The sequence below is a fragment of the Nannospalax galili genome, unplaced genomic scaffold, assembly GCF_000622305.1.
Source record: "Nannospalax galili isolate Female #2095 unplaced genomic scaffold, S.galili_v1.0 scaffold124, whole genome shotgun sequence".
Lineage (NCBI taxonomy): Eukaryota > Metazoa > Chordata > Mammalia > Rodentia > Spalacidae > Nannospalax > Nannospalax galili.
Window position 1 is genome coordinate 719015 of NW_008352485.1, and position 23812 is coordinate 742826.

Genomic DNA, 23812 nt, shown 5'->3' on the forward strand with positions numbered 1-23812 from the left:
TACATCTCCAATCCCGTGTATTTGTTATCTGGAGGGGACCCATCGAGTCACGGACCCTAACACACTGACTCTTTCCTCTGCCATCCTGAAGCTGATGGGGAGCTGACGAGCATGGCTAGAGAGAACCAGAACACATATCACTGGCCCAGGGAAGGAACACAGTTCACAGTCTGATTTCTCTGGATGCCTGTCACATTCAATCCATGTTAAAGACAAAACTTCTAAAATGAACCACTGAAAGTCAGAAACCATCATTACTTCTAACTTCTACTCTTGACGCATCGTTGAAAGATGATTTCTACCGTTAATAAAGCAAAATGAGCAATTAAGAAAGCCCAAGAAACAATGAAATCCAAGGCTCTATCTTATCAGAAAAACTATTCTCTGTGGTACTCTAAACACTATTTTCCAGGCTCATCCAGCAAGAGCCTCCTTTTGACAATTCAAGATAATAGTCACCAGCATCTTCACATCACCACAGGACAAATGTGAAGGTTTCTGGAGGGGATTCTTAGCAAGGGCACAGGGGAGGAATAAGCAAACAGGATGAGGGTCACTACTGAGAAGGGGATAAAGTAGGGCCAGACTCAGAAATTCTGGCGTATTTATTTCACATTCACTCGAGAGCCCTAAATTAATACAAGTTCACAATTTCTCTTCCTTCCTGACATGATCAATGGCTGAAAAATTCAGAGGGTCCAGGGTTGTAACCCTGAGGATTATCCTGTCTCCCGTATTTCTCACAATTCTCCCACCTCCTTCTGGTTTCCTGGCCTCATGTTGGGCTTAGCAGACTTCAGAAATGGAGGTTTCATTCCCAAATACCATGGTCCTGGTGGCAAATTCACCCTCCCTTCGATGCTTCCACCCCCACACACTGCCTCTTTTCTCCCTCAAAGAGCTCAAAGCTTCGATCAGTGACCACATTCATCAAATTCTCCTTGAGCCACTCAGATCTATCAGAGAGTATGGCACCAGTGCCACCCAATTTTAAGGAAAGCCACAGGACCCTCCATGCTACAGAAGCAAGTTCTGGAGCATGGACCAGGCTTGGAGCCCCTTCTTGCTGTCAGCCCACAATACGGCTATGGTACCTGGCCACTGTCCTTCCTACAAGATTCTCTCTCCCTACTGGGAAGATAATGGGGGGCATTTCTTTAACTAAACAGTATTATAAGACCTATGCAAGAAGGAAAAAAATGAAGCCTGGCTCAGTGAAGGATGTAGTTCATTTAAAAAGTCACTGGAGGTCAGTTTATAGGCTGGGTAACAGCAAGACCAGTACTCATGTCCACTGAGCCTAACTCAGATGCCTATTGCTCAGTGTGCAGTAGAAAAAGGAGTGCTGAGAAAGGAATACAAGGATCCAGAGTCTTGCTGCCTCCAGAGTCTTTCCTCTCACCTCCTCAGGACAGCGAGGGAGCTCACCTAGGACAGTGAGGTAGCTCACCCAGGACAGAGAGGGAGCTCACCCAGGACAAAGAGAGAACTCACCCAGGACAGAGAGGGAGCTCACCCAGGACAGAGAGGGAGCTCACCCAGGACAGAGAGGGAGGTCACCCAGGGCAGTGAGGGAACTCACCCAGGACAGAGAGGGAACTCATCCAGGGCAGTGAAGGGGCTCACCCAGGGCAGTGAGGGAGCTCACTCAGGGCAGTGAGAGAACTCACCCAGGGCAGCGAGGGAACTCACCCAGGGCAGTGACGGAGCTCACCCAGGATGCTTCTGCCTCCCCAGGACTGTGAAAAGGAATAGCTTCTGCCTCATGACAGTGGCCAAAAGCATATCACTTCAGATTATATAGAAACTCTCACTGAGAGGACCAGCCACTTCTGCCTGGGATAAAGGTCTGCTTTTCCTGATCCTCCTGATTTCCTTTACCATGGTATGTCCTCCAATGTGCCCCTGTGGTATATTCCTGTTGTCCTTCCCATTTCCAAGAGACTCAAGAAGTCCCTGGCAGGCTGGGAGAAGGAGAAAGAAAATTCTTCTAGTATGGTTTATAAAAGTATGTCCATTCACCTGCTCACATCTTACCCAGTACAGAGGGGATGGGTGAGGTGTCTGTATGTCGGGGATGGGGCCACCTTAGAATCAGGGTCAGGGAAACCCCACTTTCACCTACATCTGCAGGGCTGCTCTAAAGTCCAGAGGCGGTAAGACCGGTCTTACTGAATCTCAGGGTGCGGAGGACATTGGGTCACTCTGGACTGTCCAACATCCATTCTGTCCCAGCTAAAGTATACTTCTCCCTTTTGGGGACCTCCCTCGAGTGTTAAATATTCTTTGTGGGAGGTACCATTGCCTCCCCAGTGGAAGCCTAAAGGGCCAGAGCCTCCCTTACCCAGTGTGGATTGGGATAGAGAGGACTGGAAAGAGATTATCTGACTTGGCCACAGTGATCCATGAATCAGACAGGGCCTAACACTGATCTCTACTTAGGGTCTGTGTCCTTGCCCTCCCTGGGATACTCCAAGCCATGTTACCCAGTCAGACAAATGGCCCCTTTACCCTGGCTAGGTCCTCATCATCAAGAATCCAAATAGGCTGATGAAGACTGGGTAATACAAAAGAAACACATTTTTATGGAAGCCCCAAATTCACTCCTTACTTCAGAAGTTCTTTAACTCTGACTCTAAAATGTTTTAAACTGTTTTCAAAACAGTACTTACATCTCAATTGAGTCTATTTGGGGGAAAATAATGGCTAGTGGGTGGGAGTCTTTTAGGTGTGAGAGGTGTAAGATTTTATATCTTAATCTGAACAGTGATTCTAAGAGTATAGGCACATGACTCTATAACAGTGTAAAAGTGCTGAATTCTACTAAACTATAAAACTAAATGGCTAAGATAGCAATATTTTATTTTATACATACACACATTATGTATGTTTCTACTTTCTGTTCCTACTATTGTATCAAAAATACCTGAAATAATTTATTTTAAAAAGGGAAGGTTTGCTTTGGCTCCCAGTGTTGGAGGTTTCAGTCCACGGTCAGTTGGCTCTGTTGCTTTGGGGCCTGTGGTGAAGCAGTGTATCGCAGGGAGAATGTGGAACACAGGAAGATGCTTGATTCATTAGAGAGAGAGAGAGAGAGAGAGAGAGAGAGAGAGAGAGAGAGAGAGGAGAGGGAGAGACAGAGAATACAGTGGTCCCACAATCCCCTTTGAGAACATAGCCCCATTGACGAGAGACTTCCACTGCCTCTCAAAAGTCCTGTATCTTCCAATAGCATCAAGATGGAGACCAAACCTTTATTTCACACATGAGCAACAGGAGCCAATCATGACTCAAGCCCTAGCAGTACATTTTACCACCATAAAGAAACCCTCACATTAAAACAGAATTGAAAACACTGCTTTGAAACTACTTCAAGTAATGCAAGATAAACAATAGGATCTATCTAGTGTTGGCATAAACTTAAAAACATCAAGACCTGTGCTCTTTACTATATAAGCATCATCCTGATTAAAACAAGGAAACAGTGCAGTTATAGCCTAATTGATAGAACACTGGCAGCCCAGAGCTTTCCTGATTTCCTGGAGGCACTGGGTATATCATTCTCTGAAGAACTCAGGACACAGTAGCTCAGGCTAACCTAGATCCTGAGCTTTGGAGCAGTTGTTTAGTCTCCTTGCACTGGCAGGTACATATCTAAGTGACTCAGATAATTTTTCCTTCCTGTGCAATCAAAACAAAATGCAAAAATAAACTGTGGGGGGGGGATGACAAAACGATGGAGATAGAATACAGCTCAACAGCTGCCAGGGGTTAGGGAGGTGACGGGGAGTAGTGGCTGAGAAGGGGCACTTCCAGGGGTGGTGGAGTTTCTCCATTTTCAGTGATCATGGTGAGTGGACAGTTCCATGGAGGACTGTTTCCAGGACCCCTTCAGGTACTGAAATCTGTAGATGTTCAACACGGGTATATAAAATGGTGCAGTGTTTTCATACACTGTACTTTCCATGGACTCCCATCTACTTTCCATCATCTCCACATTATGCGTAAAACCTGACACAATGGATATGCTATGTAAATCACTGGTACACTAAGTCATTCAGGGGAAAATTTATAAGAAAAAAGTCAGAACATGTATAATACCAGTGTAATATTTGGTTCCCAAATGCTTTCAATCCATGGTTGAATCTATGAATGTAGAGCCTTCAGATGTGGGTACCCACTATATATGTTAGAGTGTACCCAAAATACCTCTAGTCCAGTTCATCAAATTAGGCATCAATTTCCTGGTTCTAATAATGCACCAGGGTTATGTAAGATGCCACTCTGAGGAACACAAGGCCTTTCTACTAATTTGGCAAGTTCTTATGATTCTATATCAAATTTTAAAAATTTATAAATATAGAAATAAATTAGATGTTGAGGCTTCTCTATGACTGTCACACTCTCAGTTTTGAAATTTTTATGTTTATCAGATTACTTCTTTTAATGATTTGATGACATGGACCAGTAAGTTGTAGCAAATTAAAACAAATGCTTGCTAGTCAAACACAAAGTCCAACTATGTTCAAAACAGAATTCAATTAGCTTGTAAAAGTTATAAATCTCCAAGGTATTAGAAAGAGTATATGGTGGGAGAGGTAGGTGGTGGATCAGTTCAGCACTCAGCTGTCATATTAAGAATGATTACACCCTGTCCCTGCATTAAAAAAGACTTGCTTCCTTAGGAAGTCAGACATCTGTAATGGGGAGCTCACATGACAACGTCAGATGTCCCTTTGTAACATATGGCTAAGTGCCAAATGAATAGTCCTATGAACTAAATTATGTCCCTCAGAATTCACAGGGTAATATTTTGTTCCCTAAAGTGGTTATATTTAGATACAGTGTCTTAAAAATTGTAATTAAGGTTCAATGTGGTCATAAAGGTAAGGTCCTCATCCAATATGACTGATGTCCTTATAAGAAGAGGGGAAAAGGGAGCTGGAGAGATGGCTCAGAGGTTGAGAGTACTTACTTCCAGAGGATCCAGGTTCAGTCCCAGCACTCACATGGCTATTAACAACTATCAGTAACTCCAGTTCCAGGGAATCCAACCCCCTCGTCTGGTCTCCATGGGCACTGTATGCATGTGGTGAATTTATATACATGAAGGCAAAACACTTATACACATAAACTAGAAATAAAATCTTTCCAAGAAAAGGGAGAAAGGGGACAGGGAAGCACACAGAGAAGAAAGTGAGAACAAGTATGAAGGCAGCCACGTGCAAGCCACAGAGACAGCGTGCACCAGAAAACAGACACTTGTAGACTAGACCACGGACCAGAAGTTCCAGAGCTGTGAGGCAGGCAGTTTCTGTTATCTGAACCACCAGACCTTGTAGCATTTTCCTATGGCAAACTAAGGTTATAAGGAAAGTTTTAAAAGTGCTATGATAATAATGGAGCAGGAAAGGGAAAGATGCTTGATCAAAAATAGCTACCTGGTCTTCCACAGAAGGCCTGCTACCTAGTTATAATCAGTGCTGGCTCTCTCTCTGAAGAAGAGTATTCACATATTGAAAAGAAAACAAAAGGGAGCTATCAATCATATGAAAGAGTAGCATGTGCTTCAACGCATGCTGGGATTAAAGGCATGCACCACCATGCCTGGCCTATAACTTTCTTTTTAACACTTCGTCTACACTCCTTTCATAGTAAGAAATCTCAAAACTTTTCAGAAAAAAAAAATGTAGAGTGGAGTCAATGAACCAATTTACAAAAAGAGAGGCAACAGCAGATAGTAAACTTATTTGGGGTTAAGAGACTAGCTCCTCTAACTAGAAGTCTATGATACACCAGCCCCTTGAACCATGACTAGAATTAACTTACCAACAGTGTCACATGGTTCATCTTTGTGAACGCAGAAATCTGTCCTAAAAGGAAAAAAACGAAACAAAACATGGTCAGGTATATGTGGTACCCTGCAAGAATGGGAAAAAGAGAATGCCATGATGAATCTTGATTAGCAGCCCTATATTGTTACTGCATTACCTGTCTCAGGTCAAAGTGATATATTACATTAAACAGTGTTTGCCAAGACTAACCATTCATGCACACACACTATAGTGCACATGTAGAGGTTAGAGGGAGTTGATTCTCTCCTTCCACAATGTGGGTTCCAGGGATAGAACTCAAGTCATTAGGCTTGGGAGCAAATGCCTTTACTCACTGAACCATCTCTCCAGCCCAATAGACTCTTCTCACAGCTGAACTCCTCCATACCTGTTAGAAGGAAACTATCCTTCTAGCAATTGAAAGTAAACCTGGAACGTGTTTTAGTCATTATTAGTGACAATCAGTCAACTTTAGTAATAACCCGAAGCTACTTGACTTGGACAGCAGTAAGAGCCACAGATTACATCTATAAGACGGCATCAAAAAATCATTTCTAAGAATCATTTGTAAAGCTTCCAGAGACTTCCTAGGCACACAGCTGAGGATGAATGAGAAAGCAAAGGTGCTCAAAGCCTGCTCCAGCCTGTGTCCTGCAGGCTCAGTAGGTTCATGGCCACCTCTTGTGCTGAAAGGAAGGGTCAGGCCCTGATTTTCCACCAACAAATGTTCCCAAGCTTCCTTCCACAAATCTCCATGGTTGGTAGCCAACCACAGAGCACTGTGAGGTGAGCATCTTGCTGAAAGCTAGGAGAAGAGAGTGATGGCCCCCAAAGCATTCCCTTATAAGCTCCACGCCCAGCAGGTGAAGAACACCCACTTTCCTACAGCTTTCTGGACACCAAGCCCACATCTACAGATTGGGAAGTCAGGTTCTGAAGCTGCGGCTCCTTATTCTCCTTTAAAAAAATTCTAGAAGGAAGATAGGCCTGACAAGACAAGACTGACACTAAACAAAGTCATGACAGCAAGTGGCAGCCCTGGTCCCAGCTGACCTTCCCTGGCTAACATCACCTTTGGCTCCAGCATTCACTGACCTCCATTGCTCCCCTCTGTCTGCCCATGTCTACTCTCACCAAGATTTGACACATCATTCATACTTGGGATGTCTGAGTGTGTCACTCTCCTGATCTTCTACTTACAATCACCTTTGCTTCTGTATGTACTTCACCCGACTCCAATCCCCAGTGTACCATGTGGATTCCCAGGAGAGAGGTGCAAACTGTGTATACCCAGCCCTGAGCCCACTTTTGCTGAATTCTGATGATCCTACCAGCCCTCTCATGTCCACAGTCTCTGTACCTGGAGGCTTAAAGGCTCTACTTCACATCTTGGTACATAGACTCCTAGGTCTAGGCTGATGGCTGACCGTCTTAGGACAAGGTCACTTTATCAAGCACATTGGACATCCCGCAGGCCCAGAGGGGATGACAGGACGTGTGGCAAAGATGGTAGTGACAGTTTAGAAGGTGAGACAGAGAGAAAGCAGGGTGGCCCTCAGGGACAAATGCATTAGCAACTTAGTGGGTTTTGCTTCTAGAAATTATTAAGTTGTTCATTAAAATATGCATACATTTTATAATCCATTTTGGTCAATTTATTTTAATTTTATTATGTAGTACTTAGCAATAAAATTGTACATAGTTATACAGGGTAATGTGAAATTTTACACTGTGAAATGAATAAATCTAGCTAATGTGCACTCCATGCTCTCACTCATTGTGTTTTTGTGGCAAGACTATTTAAAATACACACTCTCTCAGAGATCTTCAAGCATATGATATGCCACTCTTAAATTTACAATAGATATCTAGAACTTAAAGAGAAAAATAAAAGCCTTTAAGGTTCCCCATTTCTGATGGGAGGGTAGAGCAGAAGAGGGAGGGGTTGGGGAAGACAACTAATGCTAAGGATGTTTGAAAAAGTTGTATGGAGCCCTATTATTTTAGAAGCTTCTTACACACACACACACACACACACACACACACACACACACACACACACGCACAATCGGAGTCACCTGACATGGGGGATAATGCTCTTCCCAGAAGCCAAAGGTTCCCAAGTTAAAAAGCCTAGTGCCAGGTAAGGGATACTTCCCTCCAGAGTTGTTGGTCAAGGGGTGCCCCAGTGAGCACCAAAACAATAAAGTCTACTGCCTGGGTTACCCACCAGAACTTAGTGGTAAGACCCTATTGCTGAAGAGAGCACACACTTTGGTAACAGGACATAGAGAAATCAAGTTGATACTGACCAGGAAGTTTCCTCCCTGTGTTCAGAGTACCAGGAGGTGTTAGGCAGGCTGCTGGCGGGAAAAGTCATCAACAGTCTTACCCCGCAGTGAGCTAAGAAAATGACTGGTGTGACAAGATATGCCCATGGGTGCAATAGTGACATGAATGTTATGGGGTGTCCTAGTCTGCTTTCTATCACTGTGATGAACACCATGATCAAAAGCAACCTGGGGAGGAAAGGGTTTATTTGGCTTCCAGTTCACAGTCCATCACCAAGGGAAGGTACAGCAGGAGCTGGAGGCGGGAAATGAAGCAAAGAACATGAAAGAATCAAGCTTACTGGCTTTCCTCCTTTGTCCAACCTGCTCAGCCCCCCTCCTATGTAGCCCCCACCCATCTGCCCAGGGATGGCACCACTCACAGTGAACTGAGCCCTCCCATATCAACCAGCAATCAAGAAAATGCCCCATGGGCATGCCCAGACCAATCTGATGGATAAAATTCCTCAGTTGAGAGTCCCTCTTCCCAAGTGTCAAGTAGACAACGTTGTGACAAGTTGACAAAAGGCTAACCAGCACAGAGGGTAACCAACTACTTTCTGACTGGATTTAAGGCTGGCTCCACAGGAGAAAATACATACCTGGTATAAATCTGGCCAAGAACCCATGGTTAGGGAGCTCATAAGCCCCATGAGTGAACCTATTACTATTATATTGCTAAATGGGCATAGTGTCAAACTGCCCTCTAAATTTGTATCTCTATATTTATAGTTTAGCAAAGCTATCAAACCACATCAGAAACGTGTCTTTGTGCAGTGGATGGCAGTTAACAAAGAAACTCACAGCTGGTCAAAGTACAGAGAATAGGTGTCTGAGGAATGCTCAGCTACAAATGGAACATCTACACCATAGACCCTATCCCCAAGGCTCAGGGACCAAGAAGAAGAGGCAAAAAGACTGTGAGAGCTAGAGGTAAGGAAGACAGGAGGGAAACAATGTCTTGGACATGAGAGGATGCTGCGGGCATGAACGCAGCAGCTGTGGTGAGCTGTATAAGACCTGCACAAGATCAGCCCAGTCAGCATTCTAGCACAGAGTAGGGAGAGATTCATAATAGCTCCCCTAACTGAGGAGTTATTGACCATTGATGGCTTCCAGGAGAGGGGGAGCCAGTTTTCTTTAAGGGTATGGCCTTTAGTAGTCTGACCATGTTCCAGTGGTTGGGAGGGGGTGGAAGTGGATCTGGGAGGACTTAGTGTGAAGACTGGGGGTTAATACGATCAAAATATATATTTTATGCATGTATGAAATTCTTAAATAGTAAGTTTTAAAAAAGACTCCCCATTCTTATGAAAAATAAAAGCTTTTATTATAATGACCATATCCCTAAATCAAGGAAACAGTAGAAATGAAGTGGGGTTACCCATCTCAAGTGGTCAAAACAAGCCTCCTGTCCTCATTTTGCTGTCAGGCTCCCTGTTAGAAGGCTACTGAACAGGAAGCAGAAGGACTAAGGAGAAAATTCATCATGAGTTCATGGGAGGCTGACTGAATACAGAGGCTAGCATAGGTGTCCCAGTGTGACCCTCAGCCAATCCAGTATGCTTGCTTGGGTGTCTCCCTGGTGTCTTCTGCAGAAGTGCAGAGCTGGGCTGGGGGAGGAATGTTGAGTGCCTGGCCTCTTGATCAGGTTCGAAGCCAAAGGTAAAGTCAGTAGGACTAGAGCCCCAGTCCTCTGTGGCCCCATTTGACCTCCAGTTGCAGTCCACTGGGTGGCTGTCTCTAGCCTAGACACATACAGCTGCAGAGAAGCTGGCCTTTGATGCTCCTGTTGGCTGTGAGATATTGCTCATATCTTCCATGGCAGCCACATCTGTCCAGGAGAGCAGCACTCAGGCTCAGTAATAGCCCAAAAAGGGAGAAAGAGAAGAGAAATCTTTACACGGGTGAGTTACAAGCACAGGGCACAGGGATACTGTCCTCCTGAACACTGCTAGACTGGTGTAACCTCCCATTAGATACTTGGCTAGAGTTACTCTGGGGAGAAAGGATGCTCCTCCAGAGCAGCTGCTGCCTTGCAAAAACCTTCCTTGCAAAATGTCAGCCTGTTATTATCTCAACCTCAGGACTTGCAGCCCTCAGCTTCTAATTATGAACCAGGCTGCATGGCCAGCTCATCTTCTGCCCACTCCAACACTGTCTCCCTTTCCTTGCCGGAGTCTCTAAGCCACCAGCAGTGAGGACTCAGAGGATATGTCCCAGCACTGATCCAACCATTCAGCAACTCCAGAGAAGCAGAAGCCCAGGCTCAGGACCGCTCAGGTAGTTCTGAGGTATCAGCATGAAATGGAAAAAGAAGTGTACCTCTGAATATGTGTGTGTGTGTGCATGTGCACCCATGTATAGGTGTGGACATACATGCATGTAGAGGACAGAGGTCAACATTGAGGTTTTGTTTTTCATTTTTTAATTTCTTTCCACCTCATTTTTAAAAATAGAATCTCTCACTGAACTGGAAGATCACCAACTGGACTAGATTGGCTGGCCAGCAAGTCTCAGGGATCCTCCTATCTCTGCCTCCCAGTGCTGGGATTACAAATGTATGCCACTGAGCCCAGCTCTTTTACATGGATTCTTGAGAATTAACTCAGGACTTCATGAATATATGGCAAGCACTTTACTAAACCAAAATAGCCTCCTGGTTGGGTTTTTTTTTGGGGGGGGGGCAGAGTTAAGGCACGGTCTTACATGGCCCAAGCTGGCCTCAAACTCACTATGTAGGCAAGGATGAGCTTAAACTCCTGATCCTCCTGCCTCTAGTCCAAAGTGCTAGGATTACAGGTGTGTACTGCAGTGCCTTGCTACAGGTACTTTTTATAAAAGAGCTAATTCAAAAGTTGCATTAAATCTGATTGTGATGACATTTCTTGCCTTTGGACAAAAACACTTTTCATTTTTCATTACAAGGTCTCTCCCAATCTCTCTCTCTGTCTCTCTCTCTGTCTCTCTCTCTCTGGAGATCTATCATATACTTTGATTAATACAGTTGATGTATTGTATACTTGAAAACTGATATGTATATCTTAAATATTCTTACCATGGAAGCATAGTTGGGAAAATGGATATATTGTAGACATGTTTATTAACGTCTAATAAAAGAAAACAGCAGGAAAACCAAAAACTTTCTAATATAGGAGAAAAATACCCTAAGCTAATGATATTTTAACAAACACCAAAACTCATACTTTTTTTTTTTTTTTTTTTGGCCTTTTTGAAACAGGGTCTCTCTGTAGCCCCAGCTGGCCTGGAATTCACCATGTAGACCAGGATGGCCTTGAACTCAGATTCACCTGCCTCTGCCTCCCAGTGCTGAGATTAAAGGCATGCGCCACCACACCCAGCCCAAACTCATACTTTTTATACAGGGTTTATAAAAGCCACTTTCACAAATTAGGAACACAGGAAGCTTAGCTGCAAATTCTAATGGTGAGGTTCTTTAAAAGAAGTTAATATCTAGACAGGGCTTTTAGACTTAATTTAACTATCATGTAGGAAATAAATCATATAATTTATGGTGATGCCTAAACACAACTCCTCAGGACTACTTGCTCACCAAGTTAGAATCTACTCTCGAAACATGCTTCCTTCTCTTCATCACTGCAATCCTTAGGGTTTTTTTTTTTTAATAGAAAGCTCCTTGGGCTCCAAAATGCCATTTCCAAGTGAGTGACAGCAACCTCTGGATAGTGAGGATGGGTAGCCAGCACTCTCGGGGAAGGGGCACCTGGATACGCCCAGCACTCACTGGAGGACAGAAGGACAAGTTCAGACATACAACACAAATGTGGCTAGTGACCCAGCCACAGCCCCAAAATTATTGAACTGAAGTTTCCAGATCTTCCCATTATACATTTACTCACATCCCACATAAGCAGCAAGTGTTCTCACAAGGGACCAGTATGCCACAGAGCACATTTCAACCCTAGGGGCTGGCAATTAATGAATCCTCTATGAGAGAAATTAGGTATCTGTTTGAGTACAGCAGTGGCAAGGTATATGTTATGGGTTTATGTGTGTGTGTGTTATATGTATGTGTGCGTGGTATGCACATGTACAAGTGTGTTTGTATGTGTGCACATGGGAGGGGGATATGCCTGAATGTGTTTGTACATGCACATGGAGGCCAGAAGTTGATGGCTAGACTCATCCTTGATTGTTCTTCCTCTTTACTCGTTAGGTAGGGTCTCTCAATCATACGCAGAGCTCATTAACATGGCTAGTTTCACCAGTCAGCTTGTTTTGGAGATTCCATCTTTACCTTCTGAGAGTGGAACTACAGGTAGGCTGCTATACTCACTAGGCATTTATGTGGGTTCTGGGGATCCCAACTCTGGTACTCACACTTATAGAGCAAGTGATTTAACCACTGAGCCACTCTTCACCCCCAATTACAGACTTTTCTACATGGGTTCTAGGGATTGAATTCATGCCTGTGCAGAGAGCACTTCACAAACTGGGCTCTCTTCCCCATGTTCTGAATTTTTTTTAAAAGAAAAGGGCACTGCATCAACTGGTATCAGAACCAGAAGTTTATAGCACATGGCCTAGTAAACACAACCCAAGAGCCAATATTGACTCAAAACAAAATGTTAAATAGGACTGAACTTTTCTTGGCAAGACAGGCTTTCTTTAAGCTAAAAATAGAATAAATTCTTCCTTCCACAAATTTACTTCAGATAGGAAAATAAAACATGACATTTGGAAATTTCTTTAAATTAAAAAAATGTAAATTTGTAAAATTGAAATGTGATACATCAGTAACAACTCTAATTAAATTTATGTATATTTAATCTAATGGAATCAATTAAGAAATATTTCTGCATTTTTCTAGAGAGGAATTTGGGTGTGAACACATTACAATTTTATACACATCATTAAAGCAAAGCAACCAGGCATGGAACAAGAGAGATGGGGAAATGTCAGAGATACGTCTGTGTCTGTGGTGCTTTCAATAGTGTCCCCAGAACGGATAGGGTGAAGTGCCTATGAATGTAATTTTATTTGGAAAGAGGGTCATTGAGGATATAACTCAGTTAAAATGTGATCACAGTGGGTTACGGTAGAGGTCCTAATCCAAAGATTGGTGTACTTTTACAAGGATAATCTGTATGCAGACATAGGGAGAAGGCCATGTGATGGTGATCTTCCTATGAGGTTTTCCACAAGCCAAGGCCTGCCAAGGGTGGCAGTCACCACCAGAAGCTAAGAAGAAAGGAATCCTCCTCCCCCAGAGGATTTAGGGAAAGTGGGGTCCTGCCAACACCCTGATTTTGAACATGTAGGCAGGCTCCAGAATGTAATGGAGTAAATTAGTACTATTTGGGGTCACCTATTTGTAATCACTGGCTGTAGTCACACTAAGAAATTACAGCAATGCAGCTGCTTGCTGCTTTGGAGGCTATCCTGGACTTTTGATGTCCACTGTGAGGCTCCTCAATCTAGAAGCACAACCCTAGTTCTACAGCTGAGAAAAAAGCCACACCCCTGCTTCAAACAGAGTCTGCGGGTGACTTCCATGAGCATCCAAACCAGTGAGTTCTCTAGGGGTCTGCATGGTCCTGTCAAAGGCCTATCCTACAAGGCTTTTCAGGTCACCCATGGGCTCACCCAGAGCTCCTCCCACAGGCAACTCACAGTGTCCACTCTCCTCCATAACAGGAGACCAAAGCCAGTCCACAGCAGCTTTGAACCCCCATCAGCTCTTGTTTCATCAGCTTGCTATTTGGTGGGTAGTAGAGAATTAGTTGAATTCTAGGAAGTTGTAAATCTCCTGTTACTAAAACTCCAGTATTCCTCTACTACTGACAACAGGACCAATGATAGCTAAACACTGTAAACTAGGCGCTGCTTGCAGGCAATAGCTCTGTACAGCCATATCAGCTCTCAGAGGCTGAACCTATCAATAATCTCCATGTTACTAGCAAGGAAACTGAAGCCAAAGCAAGTAGACAAAGGCTTGATTTCCAAGTACCGGTTCTTATTATGCTCTCAAAAGGGGAATGTCTTTTCCTTCTTGTGTGTCAGCAACAAGCTGGCTCCAGCTTTACCTGGTCACAAATACAGCGGCATCCACAGGAGGTGTATCGTCCTTCCCTCCTGGCACCTGGTTGTTGCCGAGATACCGCGCTCCTCTGTACTCCTCGTTCTGCCAGTGACAGAAGCTCTCCAGGGACCGTTCACCATGGTGCCCGATGGACAACTTGGCCTGAAAGAAGTTGAGGGGTCCAGTCAGAGACAGAGCGATCTGGGCAGACAGAGTTATTATATAGGAGAGAGATGCTCACAGAGATGACATTTGATGACTTATGCTCTGAGATAAAAGTCTGAATCCAGAAGATGTTCAGGAAATGCCAAGAGGGATCTCATCAATGCATTCAAATGATGACTATGTCATTAAAGAAAAGCAATCTACTTCTTGGGTATCAACAGGCTATGAAACCAAACACATCCCCTCAATCTCCCATCAACTGCTTTGCCTTGCAGGTAGCACTGGTTTGTGGGGCTGTATGGCAGTTCCTCTGAAAAGGAACATTCCCTCTAAGAGGGAAGGTGAGGCCCATGAGACTAAGCAGGTAAACAAAAGGTCACATGTCTGGGAAAGCAGAAACTTTGGAAGACTCTCCTCCCAGATTTATAAAAAGATTGAACAACTGCTGGAGGAAGGAGTCTGCAGAGGAGAGATGCTCCTGTCCAGCTACCTGCAAGCTGTGCAGAGAGCTCTAGGGTTGTAGCTTTCCTGCTGGTGGGCTTATGGTAATGCAGTTGCTTTTAAGTTATCCCTACTCCCTGCAGTAATCCTGCACCCATTCTCCTGTGTCACTAATGGTAACAATAAAAAACTTATTGCTTCACCAAGTGGACACTGGTGCAATCATTACTTTGGTCTGTCATGGGTTCCCTATCTGGGATGAGTAGATAACGTCTGTACCTCCCCAGGAAAAGGTCTGCCATATAACAGGAAGGCACTCGTTTGAAAAAGCAGGAACAAGGATATACTGAGCCCAAGTCGGGCAGAAGTTCCAGGAGGTAAGTCATGCTTCTGAGAGCCTCCTCCAGCTTTGCACACATATCTGAAAGCCATATGCAAGACCTTCCCAGAGTGGAATGAGATGAGCCCACAGCTCAGGGTTTGCTTGAGATTCTAAGCAGTTTGCATACCCACCATGATGTGATCCCAGACACTCTCTTCCTCTCACACTGGTGCTACCTGCAAAGCCAGGAGGGTGAACAAGCTAGACAGTTGCCTGAGCCCCCCTCAGCCATCGCAGCAATGGGAAGCCTTGACATTAACTTCTCCACTTGCTCTGAAAGGTGCCCCTGGGGACTTACTGGGCGTTGCTGTAGCAGGACAAGCTTGGTGACTTGAATATTAATTTTAATCCCAAGGCTCTGGTGCTGAAACATGTTGTATACCTAACAAGAGAGAAAAATAAAAGGCATCATGTTTAAAATACAGTGGTGTTCTGGACGGAGATTTGGACTAATGCCTGATAACCCAAGCTGAATCCCTAAAACACACATATAAAGAAGATGGATACACATCTGTAATTCCAGGACAAGATGGGAGGCAGAGGCAGGAGAGGCACCTGGAAGTATGCAGGCCATATAGGCTGAATTGTGCAGTGCAGCAGAAATGAGAGGCCCTGCCATAGCAAAGTGGAAGGTGAGCATCAGACTCTTGAAAGTTGTCCTCTGACCTCCACACATGACTGTTTGAGGGTTAGAAATGACACAATGACACCAGGCTATCTCTCTCTCTCTCTCTCTCTCTCTCTCTCTCTCTCATTAAATTAATCAATAAATACTTTTAGAAGAATTCATACTCCATTTCAATATATATAATAGAAAATTCTGGAATCACACACCTGGGCATATGTACATTACACCCAAAGGCAAGTGGGAAACCAGTTAGTCTTTTTAAAAAGTGCAATACAGGGGCTAGAAAGATGGGTAACAGTTAAAAGCACTTTCTGTTCTTTCAGAGGACCAGAGTCCAGTTCCCAGCACCTATGTGCCTGTAACGTCACAACTGCCTATAACGCCAGTTCCTGGGAATCCAATCTACTCTTCTGCCCCTGTGGGCACTTGCACACATGTGGCAATACACACACAAACACACACACACACATATATGAATTCATATATATACATATATATATATACACATATGAATGTTAAATGATTCTGAAAGTCAAATTTCCTACCACAGGCTTTCATGTAGAGGGACAGCAATTAGGGAGAGACAGACACCTGTACATGCCAGCCTGATGTCATTTCTAACCCTCAATCCCATCCTCACTGTAGAAACAGGCTCATGGAGATAAAGACACTTTTTGAAGACTTAGAGCCAGTTAGCAATGCCCTGATTCAAAGTCACACTCATCCAGCTAAAATGCCCACCTCTTCCTTTATTCCCCGAAGTCCTACTTCTAATCAAAGTTTGACACTGAGACAAATCATAGTAAGAGAAAGAGATATGTCCTCTCAGTTTTGCCCTTGTGGTCATTTGAGTGCCCCCCCCCACAAATGCCCATGCATAAAGATCTGGTCCCCAGGGAGGTTTTAGTGGGATTTGGGCAAAAGAGGAGGCTATGAGTCGCCAGTCTTGCTCTATCCCCCAGCATCACCATTTCCCACCATTGCCATCTGGTTCCTTTACCAAACTCTAAAGCAAGTAGATCTGCCAGATCTTGAACTTGAGCCTCCAAAACTGTGAGCCCAGTAGAACTTTTCTTTTTATAGACTACTTAGATAGGTCATTGTAGTGACACAAGACTGACTGAGGTACAAAACATCTCTCTCATTGGTAGAAGTTAATTATAAGGACCTCACCATCAAGAAGTCCTAGGAAAGTCTTCTGATGGGAAGAATGAAAGGAAAAATCAAATAAAGAAGAGGAATCAAGGTTGATGGGAACAAAGAAAGCCCATTGTATGTGAGGCTCCCAGGTCAGCATGCCTTGACCAAGTTCCTTTCCGGTACTGTAGCAAAAGCAAGGCTCTAAGAGGTTGGGTAGGGACAGTGCAAAGGGTGGTCATAGTTTCAGGATATGGAGGTGACAAGGATGAGAATTTTTTGAACATTCTACTTGGTTTTAATTCAGACATAATCTGGATGGGATATTTTTCTACTGAGAGCATTCTCCCCTCGGTGCTGAGCTCCTACTCTGAATTCAACAGCAGCAAAGCCAGGGTCAGCTCAGGCCAAGTGTATCTGGTCATCCACACACCACTGAGTCTGCAAGCCTGGCCAGCACAGACTGTAAGCATCTGTGTGACACAGAATTAGCTGTGTTACAGCTTGGCCCTTATGCACCAAAAGCTGCTATTATGTTAAATTAAATTTATCTTTGTGTAACTTGATATTCTTTCTCACAAGAAGATAAATAGGACATATTCACGTACTCTGTTCTTAGCACATGCCCACCCCCCCAAAAAAAATCCTGTCCCAAAGTACAAAATAACTGTCCTTTTTTCATGCTGAACCATCTATAGGCCAATTCTGAAGTCAGTCCTTCATCATCTATCCCCAACCTTGAGGGAAGAAGGGAAGAACACAAAATGTTTTCCATGTTTGGATATTTCAAGAGCCACCCAATGATTCTAACTCAGTATTTTTTTTTTTTATTTTGCTGAAACATCAGCACAAGAATTGGGCCTGAACTGGTACACATCAGTTCCAAACATGAAAATTCAGAAGAATGAAAGCTTGACGTTATGAAGGAGAAAATTCAAGTTGCACAGGGTTTGGTTATAAGAGGCCGTCTAAGCAATGTGTGTGGGCTACGGGTGTGGCTCAGTGGGAGAGCGTGTGCACAGCATGCAGGAGGGCCTAGGTTCCATTGCCAGCACCAAAAAATAAAAATAAGTCAATACACAATACCTATAATATGACCACCAGTCAAACATTAAAGACATTCAAGAATAACATAGGTTTTAGGAAGTGGTATCCAGGCCTGAGAGACAGCTCAGCAGATAAAGGCACTTGCCTCCAGGTTAAGCCTGACAACCTGAGTTTGATCCTTGGAACCCACGTGGTGAAAGGAGAGAACAGGCTCTTTTAAGTTGTCCTCTGACTTTTACACATGCACTGCAGCATGTGTGTGCACATGAGCACACACATACACACACACAATATCAATCAATCAATCAGACAATAAATAAATAAGGAACTGGAGAGACGACTCAGTGCTTAAGAGCATTTGCTGCTCTCGCAGAGGACTTGGGGCCAGTTCCCAAAACCCACATGGTGGCTAACAACTGTTTGTAAATCCAATTCCAGGGGATTTGATGCCCTCTTCTGGGCATTGCATGCATGTGGTGCACTTACATGTAGGCAAAACACTCATACACATAAAATAAAAATAAATCATAAAATGAAATAACCAGGCATGTTGGTGTATGCCTTTAATCCCAGCACTGGGGAGGTAGAGGCAGGTAGATCTCTGTGAAATTGAAGCCAGCCTGGTCTACATAGGGAATTTCCTGACCAGCTGGGGCTACAGGGAGACTCTGTCTCAAAAATAAATAAATAAAATGATGTGAAGTCAGACATGATGGTACACACCTATAATCCAAGTACTTAGGAGGCTGAGACAAGGAAGTCAAAAGTTCAAGGTTAGCCTGACATATAGGAGCAGATACACCATGTGCCCTTGTCTCAAAAATTTTAATTAACTACTTAAATAAAATAATAATAATATGGTGAAGCACTCCTCAGTGATGTTCTGCATGGACAGAGAATAAAGAACCTGCAGGGAGTGACTATGAGCATCAGACAGAACAATATCACAGGACAAGCTCCACTGTGATAATCATCCATTGGCTCCTCACCAGGCTGAGATTAGTCCGGGACCACATGCATCCCATGCTTTAAGGCTCACTTGCTTCCCTTGGAATGGATGCACAAAAGTATGATGTGAGATGGAAAAAGAAAATAGCTTCAAGCTCTGGAGGCTGGGAAGAGGGTAAAAGAGAAAGGTCAGTGTATCAGTTCTGTAAAATGGGACTTTCCTGGAGGCTGGTCTGGATAACGGGGGTGAACATACTTAATACTACTGAACTGTGCACATACATGGTTAAGATAGTAAATTCTATGTTATATGCATTTTATCACAATTAAAAGAGTAATTCATTTTTGAAAGCTTCAGCTAGCAGAGCCTATCACAGCTATCACTGTCACTTGATGTTCACTGACCACTCACTCACGGAGCTTCGAGGGACACAGGGCAGGGCAGAGCGGCCACATGATCTCTCTCCAGGGTTCTCTGTATGCCAAGTGAGCCAGATAAACATCTGACAACAGCCACAAACCAGGGTACAACCTTGGGACAACAGTCAACCTACCCTGTCTCTTTTTCCCATGGAAATTCACGCTCAGGGGATGCCAAGGAGGCAGCAGTGCCTGGTGCTCAGGGAGACACCTGGCTGGGCATGGTGCAGTGCAGCCAATTGTCTGGAAAGTCTGTCCCCAGTGTCCAGCTCTGGCTGTGTTCCAGTGAGTGTTCAGAGCCCTAGCTTCCTTTGTCACATTTCCTTGGCAGCCTGCGGGCTGAGCAGGTGAACGCTTTGCCAACAGCAGACTGGAAGTCTCCCAGCCAGGCAACTTGGGGACACAGAGGTGAGGTGGGTGGCAGACAGGGACCATAGAAGGAGCAGGAGATGGGGACAGATGGGGAAGTGATGTTTCCCACATCAGGCAGGATTTTCAGAAAGCTGCCACTGTCACCTGGGTGAGCCAGAGCCTGCCAGGGAACCCATACATCACCACTGAGACTCCTACATTCTCTAGCACAGTGCCTCTGAGGGAGGTCCTGGGTGTGAGTTGCAAATAAGCCTCCCAGACCCCCTGCATCAGAGACTGGGGGTGGCCTGGCCATGTGTGTTGGAGTCTCCTGTGGCTCCTGATACCCGCTGGAGTGTGAGAATCAATGAGCTCTCTAACCCTGGGTCCATTTCAGGGGTAACCAGAAAGAGGCTTATTGTCTGTTTTATATGGTAATAGTGAAATTGATGTCATTTTTCCTGCAAACAGCTTGCCTGGATCGTCTTGGGTTTTCATACCACTCCACGGTTGTTAAGGAAGCAAAGAACAACCAAAGCTCTGTCAGGTGGCCCTGCTTTCCAACTTGGCTGCCTGGCCCAGCACTTCTGGTGCCACACCACCTGTTTCTGTCTGCAATTTGTTCCTTAAAACGCTCCTGCTGTGGTGTCACCTCGGGACCCCCACCCAAGGAGAATCAAGTCATATATATGTAGAAGGCTGTGCAACACATCTAGAAAAATCACAGCAGCCCACCAACACCCTGAGCAGTGTGGGTCATCACAGACATCTGAACTGGAGGTCTCTGCACAGGCCTCTGGAGACCCAGACAGGAGCAGGAATCCATGCCCCCATGTAAGAGCCAGGAAGAAGCATCTCCAAAACAGGAGTACTGGGGACTGAACCCAGAACCTTATACATGTTAGGCAAGCCGTCTACCACCAAGCCATAACTCCAGCTCCAGAAACTTTTGTTCTTTTTGAGACATATCTCAGGCTGACCTCAAACTCATGATCCTCCTGCCTCAGCCTCCATGTGCACCACCATGCCTAGCTCAGAAACATCTTTTAAGACGCCATTCAGTCCATGCCACACTCCTGCTTAGACCTGTGAGCAACTCCCACCACATACCAAGTGAGGCATCCTCCCCATGGCCCAGTATATCAGCCTGCAGGCATGGCCTGCCCATAGCTTACCAATCTCCCACCAACCTCCCCTGTCCATGTTAACTCAACACCATGCCCTGGAGATGGAGAGCCACCTTTTACAGAGCTGACCATGGCTCCTTGGCCACTGTCACGTGGTTCTCTGCACAGGACCTCTCATCACCCTCCAGGCTTCCTTTTCCCTGTGTTTGATAGTTCCTGTTGTTTATTCTCCTGGGACCCATGAAGATAATGCTTACCAGGATTCCTGCTGCAGCCCAGATGTGGGTAGAAGGATCCCATGCTCATGGTAAGTGCTAATAAATAAGCTAAACTGAATCAATACATATCTTTTATCTTGGTAGTAAAATTCAAGCAGCATACAACCTACCATTTCTACCCTGTTTATTTGCCATTTCAGTGGCATTTTAAGTACATTCCCATTGTTGCTCAGCCATCACTACCATCTTCAGCCAGAACATGTCCATCTTGCAAAACTAAAACTCTGTCCCCAATTAAACACTTAATTTCCCATTCCCCACAAGCCCCCAGGAACCACCATTCTACTTTCTGTCTCTGCAAATCTGATGAGTCTAGGTACTGTTAGGTTCCTGGAAGACTCCTAAAATGACTGTGCAGATCCCAATATTCTAAAATGGCAGATCTGGGCCTAGCTCCGGGTCAAGTCCCTCTGCTTATTGGGAGGCCAATCAATCCCATGCTAAACAGCCCAGCCTGCACCATGGAAAGTTACCCAAGGCCCTAACTACCTATAAAAGATGTCTGCCTTCCCCTGCTGGTTGCTATTTCTCTGCTCCCTGAGAGGCAGCCCAACAGTCTGTTTGCTCTCAGATAAACTGCTGTACACCACGGAGTTGTCTTGGTTGGCAGTCTTCCCTGCACACTTCTGTACAGGTACCTCACATAAATGGAATCATTTGGCACTTGTCCTGTTGTAACTGGCTTATTTTACTTAGCACAATGTCCTGTAGGGCCATTGATGTCTGAATTTATTTCTTTTGTAAGGCCAAATAATATTCTATTGTGTATATCTGCTACATTTTGTTTATCTGTTCATCCATCAATGGACACTTCAGTGCTTCCAGCTTTCGACTCCTGGGAATAATACTGCAGCGAACATCCCTTCAACGCTCTGTTCTGATTTGCTTTTGAATACTCACACGCAGAGTTACAAGGTCACGTGTCCTTTGAGTCAATTTGGCTTTTGTAGTGTCTAGACACTTTGCTGAAGTTTTGAGTTTATTTTTATTTATTGGTGGAAACAAACAGTATCTACTGCTATTTGCACTGGGGAAAATTTCTCCCACTGGGCGTGTGATGGAGAAAGACAGGGATTCTGCCTAGCCAGCAGTCTCCAGAGCAGACCTGTGCCCTGAATTCCTCCTGGGACTCTGATTCCTGAAAGACGGACCACAGACAGGTGGGAGATATTCTTGGGATGGAGACATGGTAGCAGGAACCCAGCAGTGTGGTGACTGGCCTCACTCTTGGTCTGCCCTTGGCCTTGATCTCTCCTGCTGCCTGACTTCCCTTAATCCTTCCCCCATAGCCCTTCCCCAATTCTAAATCAATGGCCCCATGCTACTTTTGGTCCAGGGTTCCTTCTGTATCTCCAACACATGATTCCTTTCTTGCCCTATGGGCCTAGCTCAAGGTGCTGTGGTTTATCATCTATACCCTTGACAGACATGAGACACGAGAGGCAAGCTTCCTGTTCCAGGGTAAAATTTCCTTTCCATTAGGAAAGCAACTCATTGGTTTTCCTTGGTTCCTTTTCTACCATCTGCTTTAGCATCTGTGTCTGCTGCAACAGGGTGCAGGTGGCATGCCACTCCTGGCAGCCGGATGCGCTCCATAAGGGTCTTTTTAACTATTCATGGTTTGGCTTCATCCTCCGCCACTTTCCTCAAAAGATGTGTGCTGAGGAGGCTGCAGGGCCATTGCCTGTGGTACAGTGCCTGCCGGGAGGCTGTCTGGGATGGATAAATATATGAATGTAGAAGCACTTTCTACAAGAATGTGCACACATATAATATAAATTCCTATTCTGTGCCTGGAACACAAAAGGATTTTCAGAGTAAATTAATCAAGGAATTAAGAAAGTACAGTCAGTGTTTGTTAACATGACTTCAGTGCTAAATCATTGTCAAAGGATGTTGGTCCAGGGCATCACTCAATCATTCATGCATTCACAGACTCAAAGATTATTTCTGGACCATCTGCATGTGTATAAGCACAGTAAATAACAGAAGGTGTACAAACAGTCCTGACACCATCCTACCCTGAGGAGCTTACTACAGATACTAGAAGAACATGTGAAAAACAGGATGGGCGTTTTAGAGTATGACAAAATGTGCATAACATCAAACCTAGCATTTTACAAAGTAAATACATTCACATTGTTATACAACCATCCCACGGCTGTCTCCAGAACTTCCTTTACTTGCAAAACCGAAGGTCTGTTTAAATACTGACACTCCATTTCCCTCTATTGCTCGACCTTCAGCCTGAGTGCCACTACACTAGGTACCAAATATAGGTGGAATCATACAGCACTTGTCCTTTTGTGGTTGATTTGTTTCACTGAGCACATGTCCTCAAGGGCCATCTGTTCTGCAATGTACCTCATAATTTCCTCCCTTTAAAAAAAGTATTGCTATCAGAGAGGTGGCTCAGCAATTAAGAGCCAGGAATCTGGCTGCTCTTGCAGAGGACTGGGGTTCGGTTCCCAACACCCACATGGCAGCTAACAACTGTCTGTAACTCCATCCAGGAATTCGACTCCTTCTAATCTCTGCGGGCATTGCACTACCATGGGTGCACTTCATACACACAGGCAATATGCTCATACACATAAAATAAAAATAATAAACATTTTAAAAAGTATATATTTTTATGTGTATGAATGCCTTCATGTATG

At 44.5% G+C, this 23812-nt stretch overlaps 1 protein-coding gene across 2 annotated transcripts in view; it reads right to left on the reverse strand.

Annotated features, from left to right (window-relative positions):
- Positions 1-23812, reverse strand: part of Adamts17 (ADAM metallopeptidase with thrombospondin type 1 motif 17) — a 396140-nt gene that overhangs the window by 305462 nt on the left and 66866 nt on the right. For both annotated transcript variants that reach the window (XM_008849526.2, XM_029554310.1), the window contains exons 5-7: positions 15515-15598; positions 14233-14390; positions 5830-5873 (exon numbers count right to left, since the gene is read on the reverse strand). In XM_008849526.2, coding sequence (XP_008847748.1) covers positions 5830-5873; positions 14233-14390; positions 15515-15598 — 286 coding nt within the window. The remainder of the gene's footprint in view (positions 1-5829; positions 5874-14232; positions 14391-15514; positions 15599-23812) is intronic.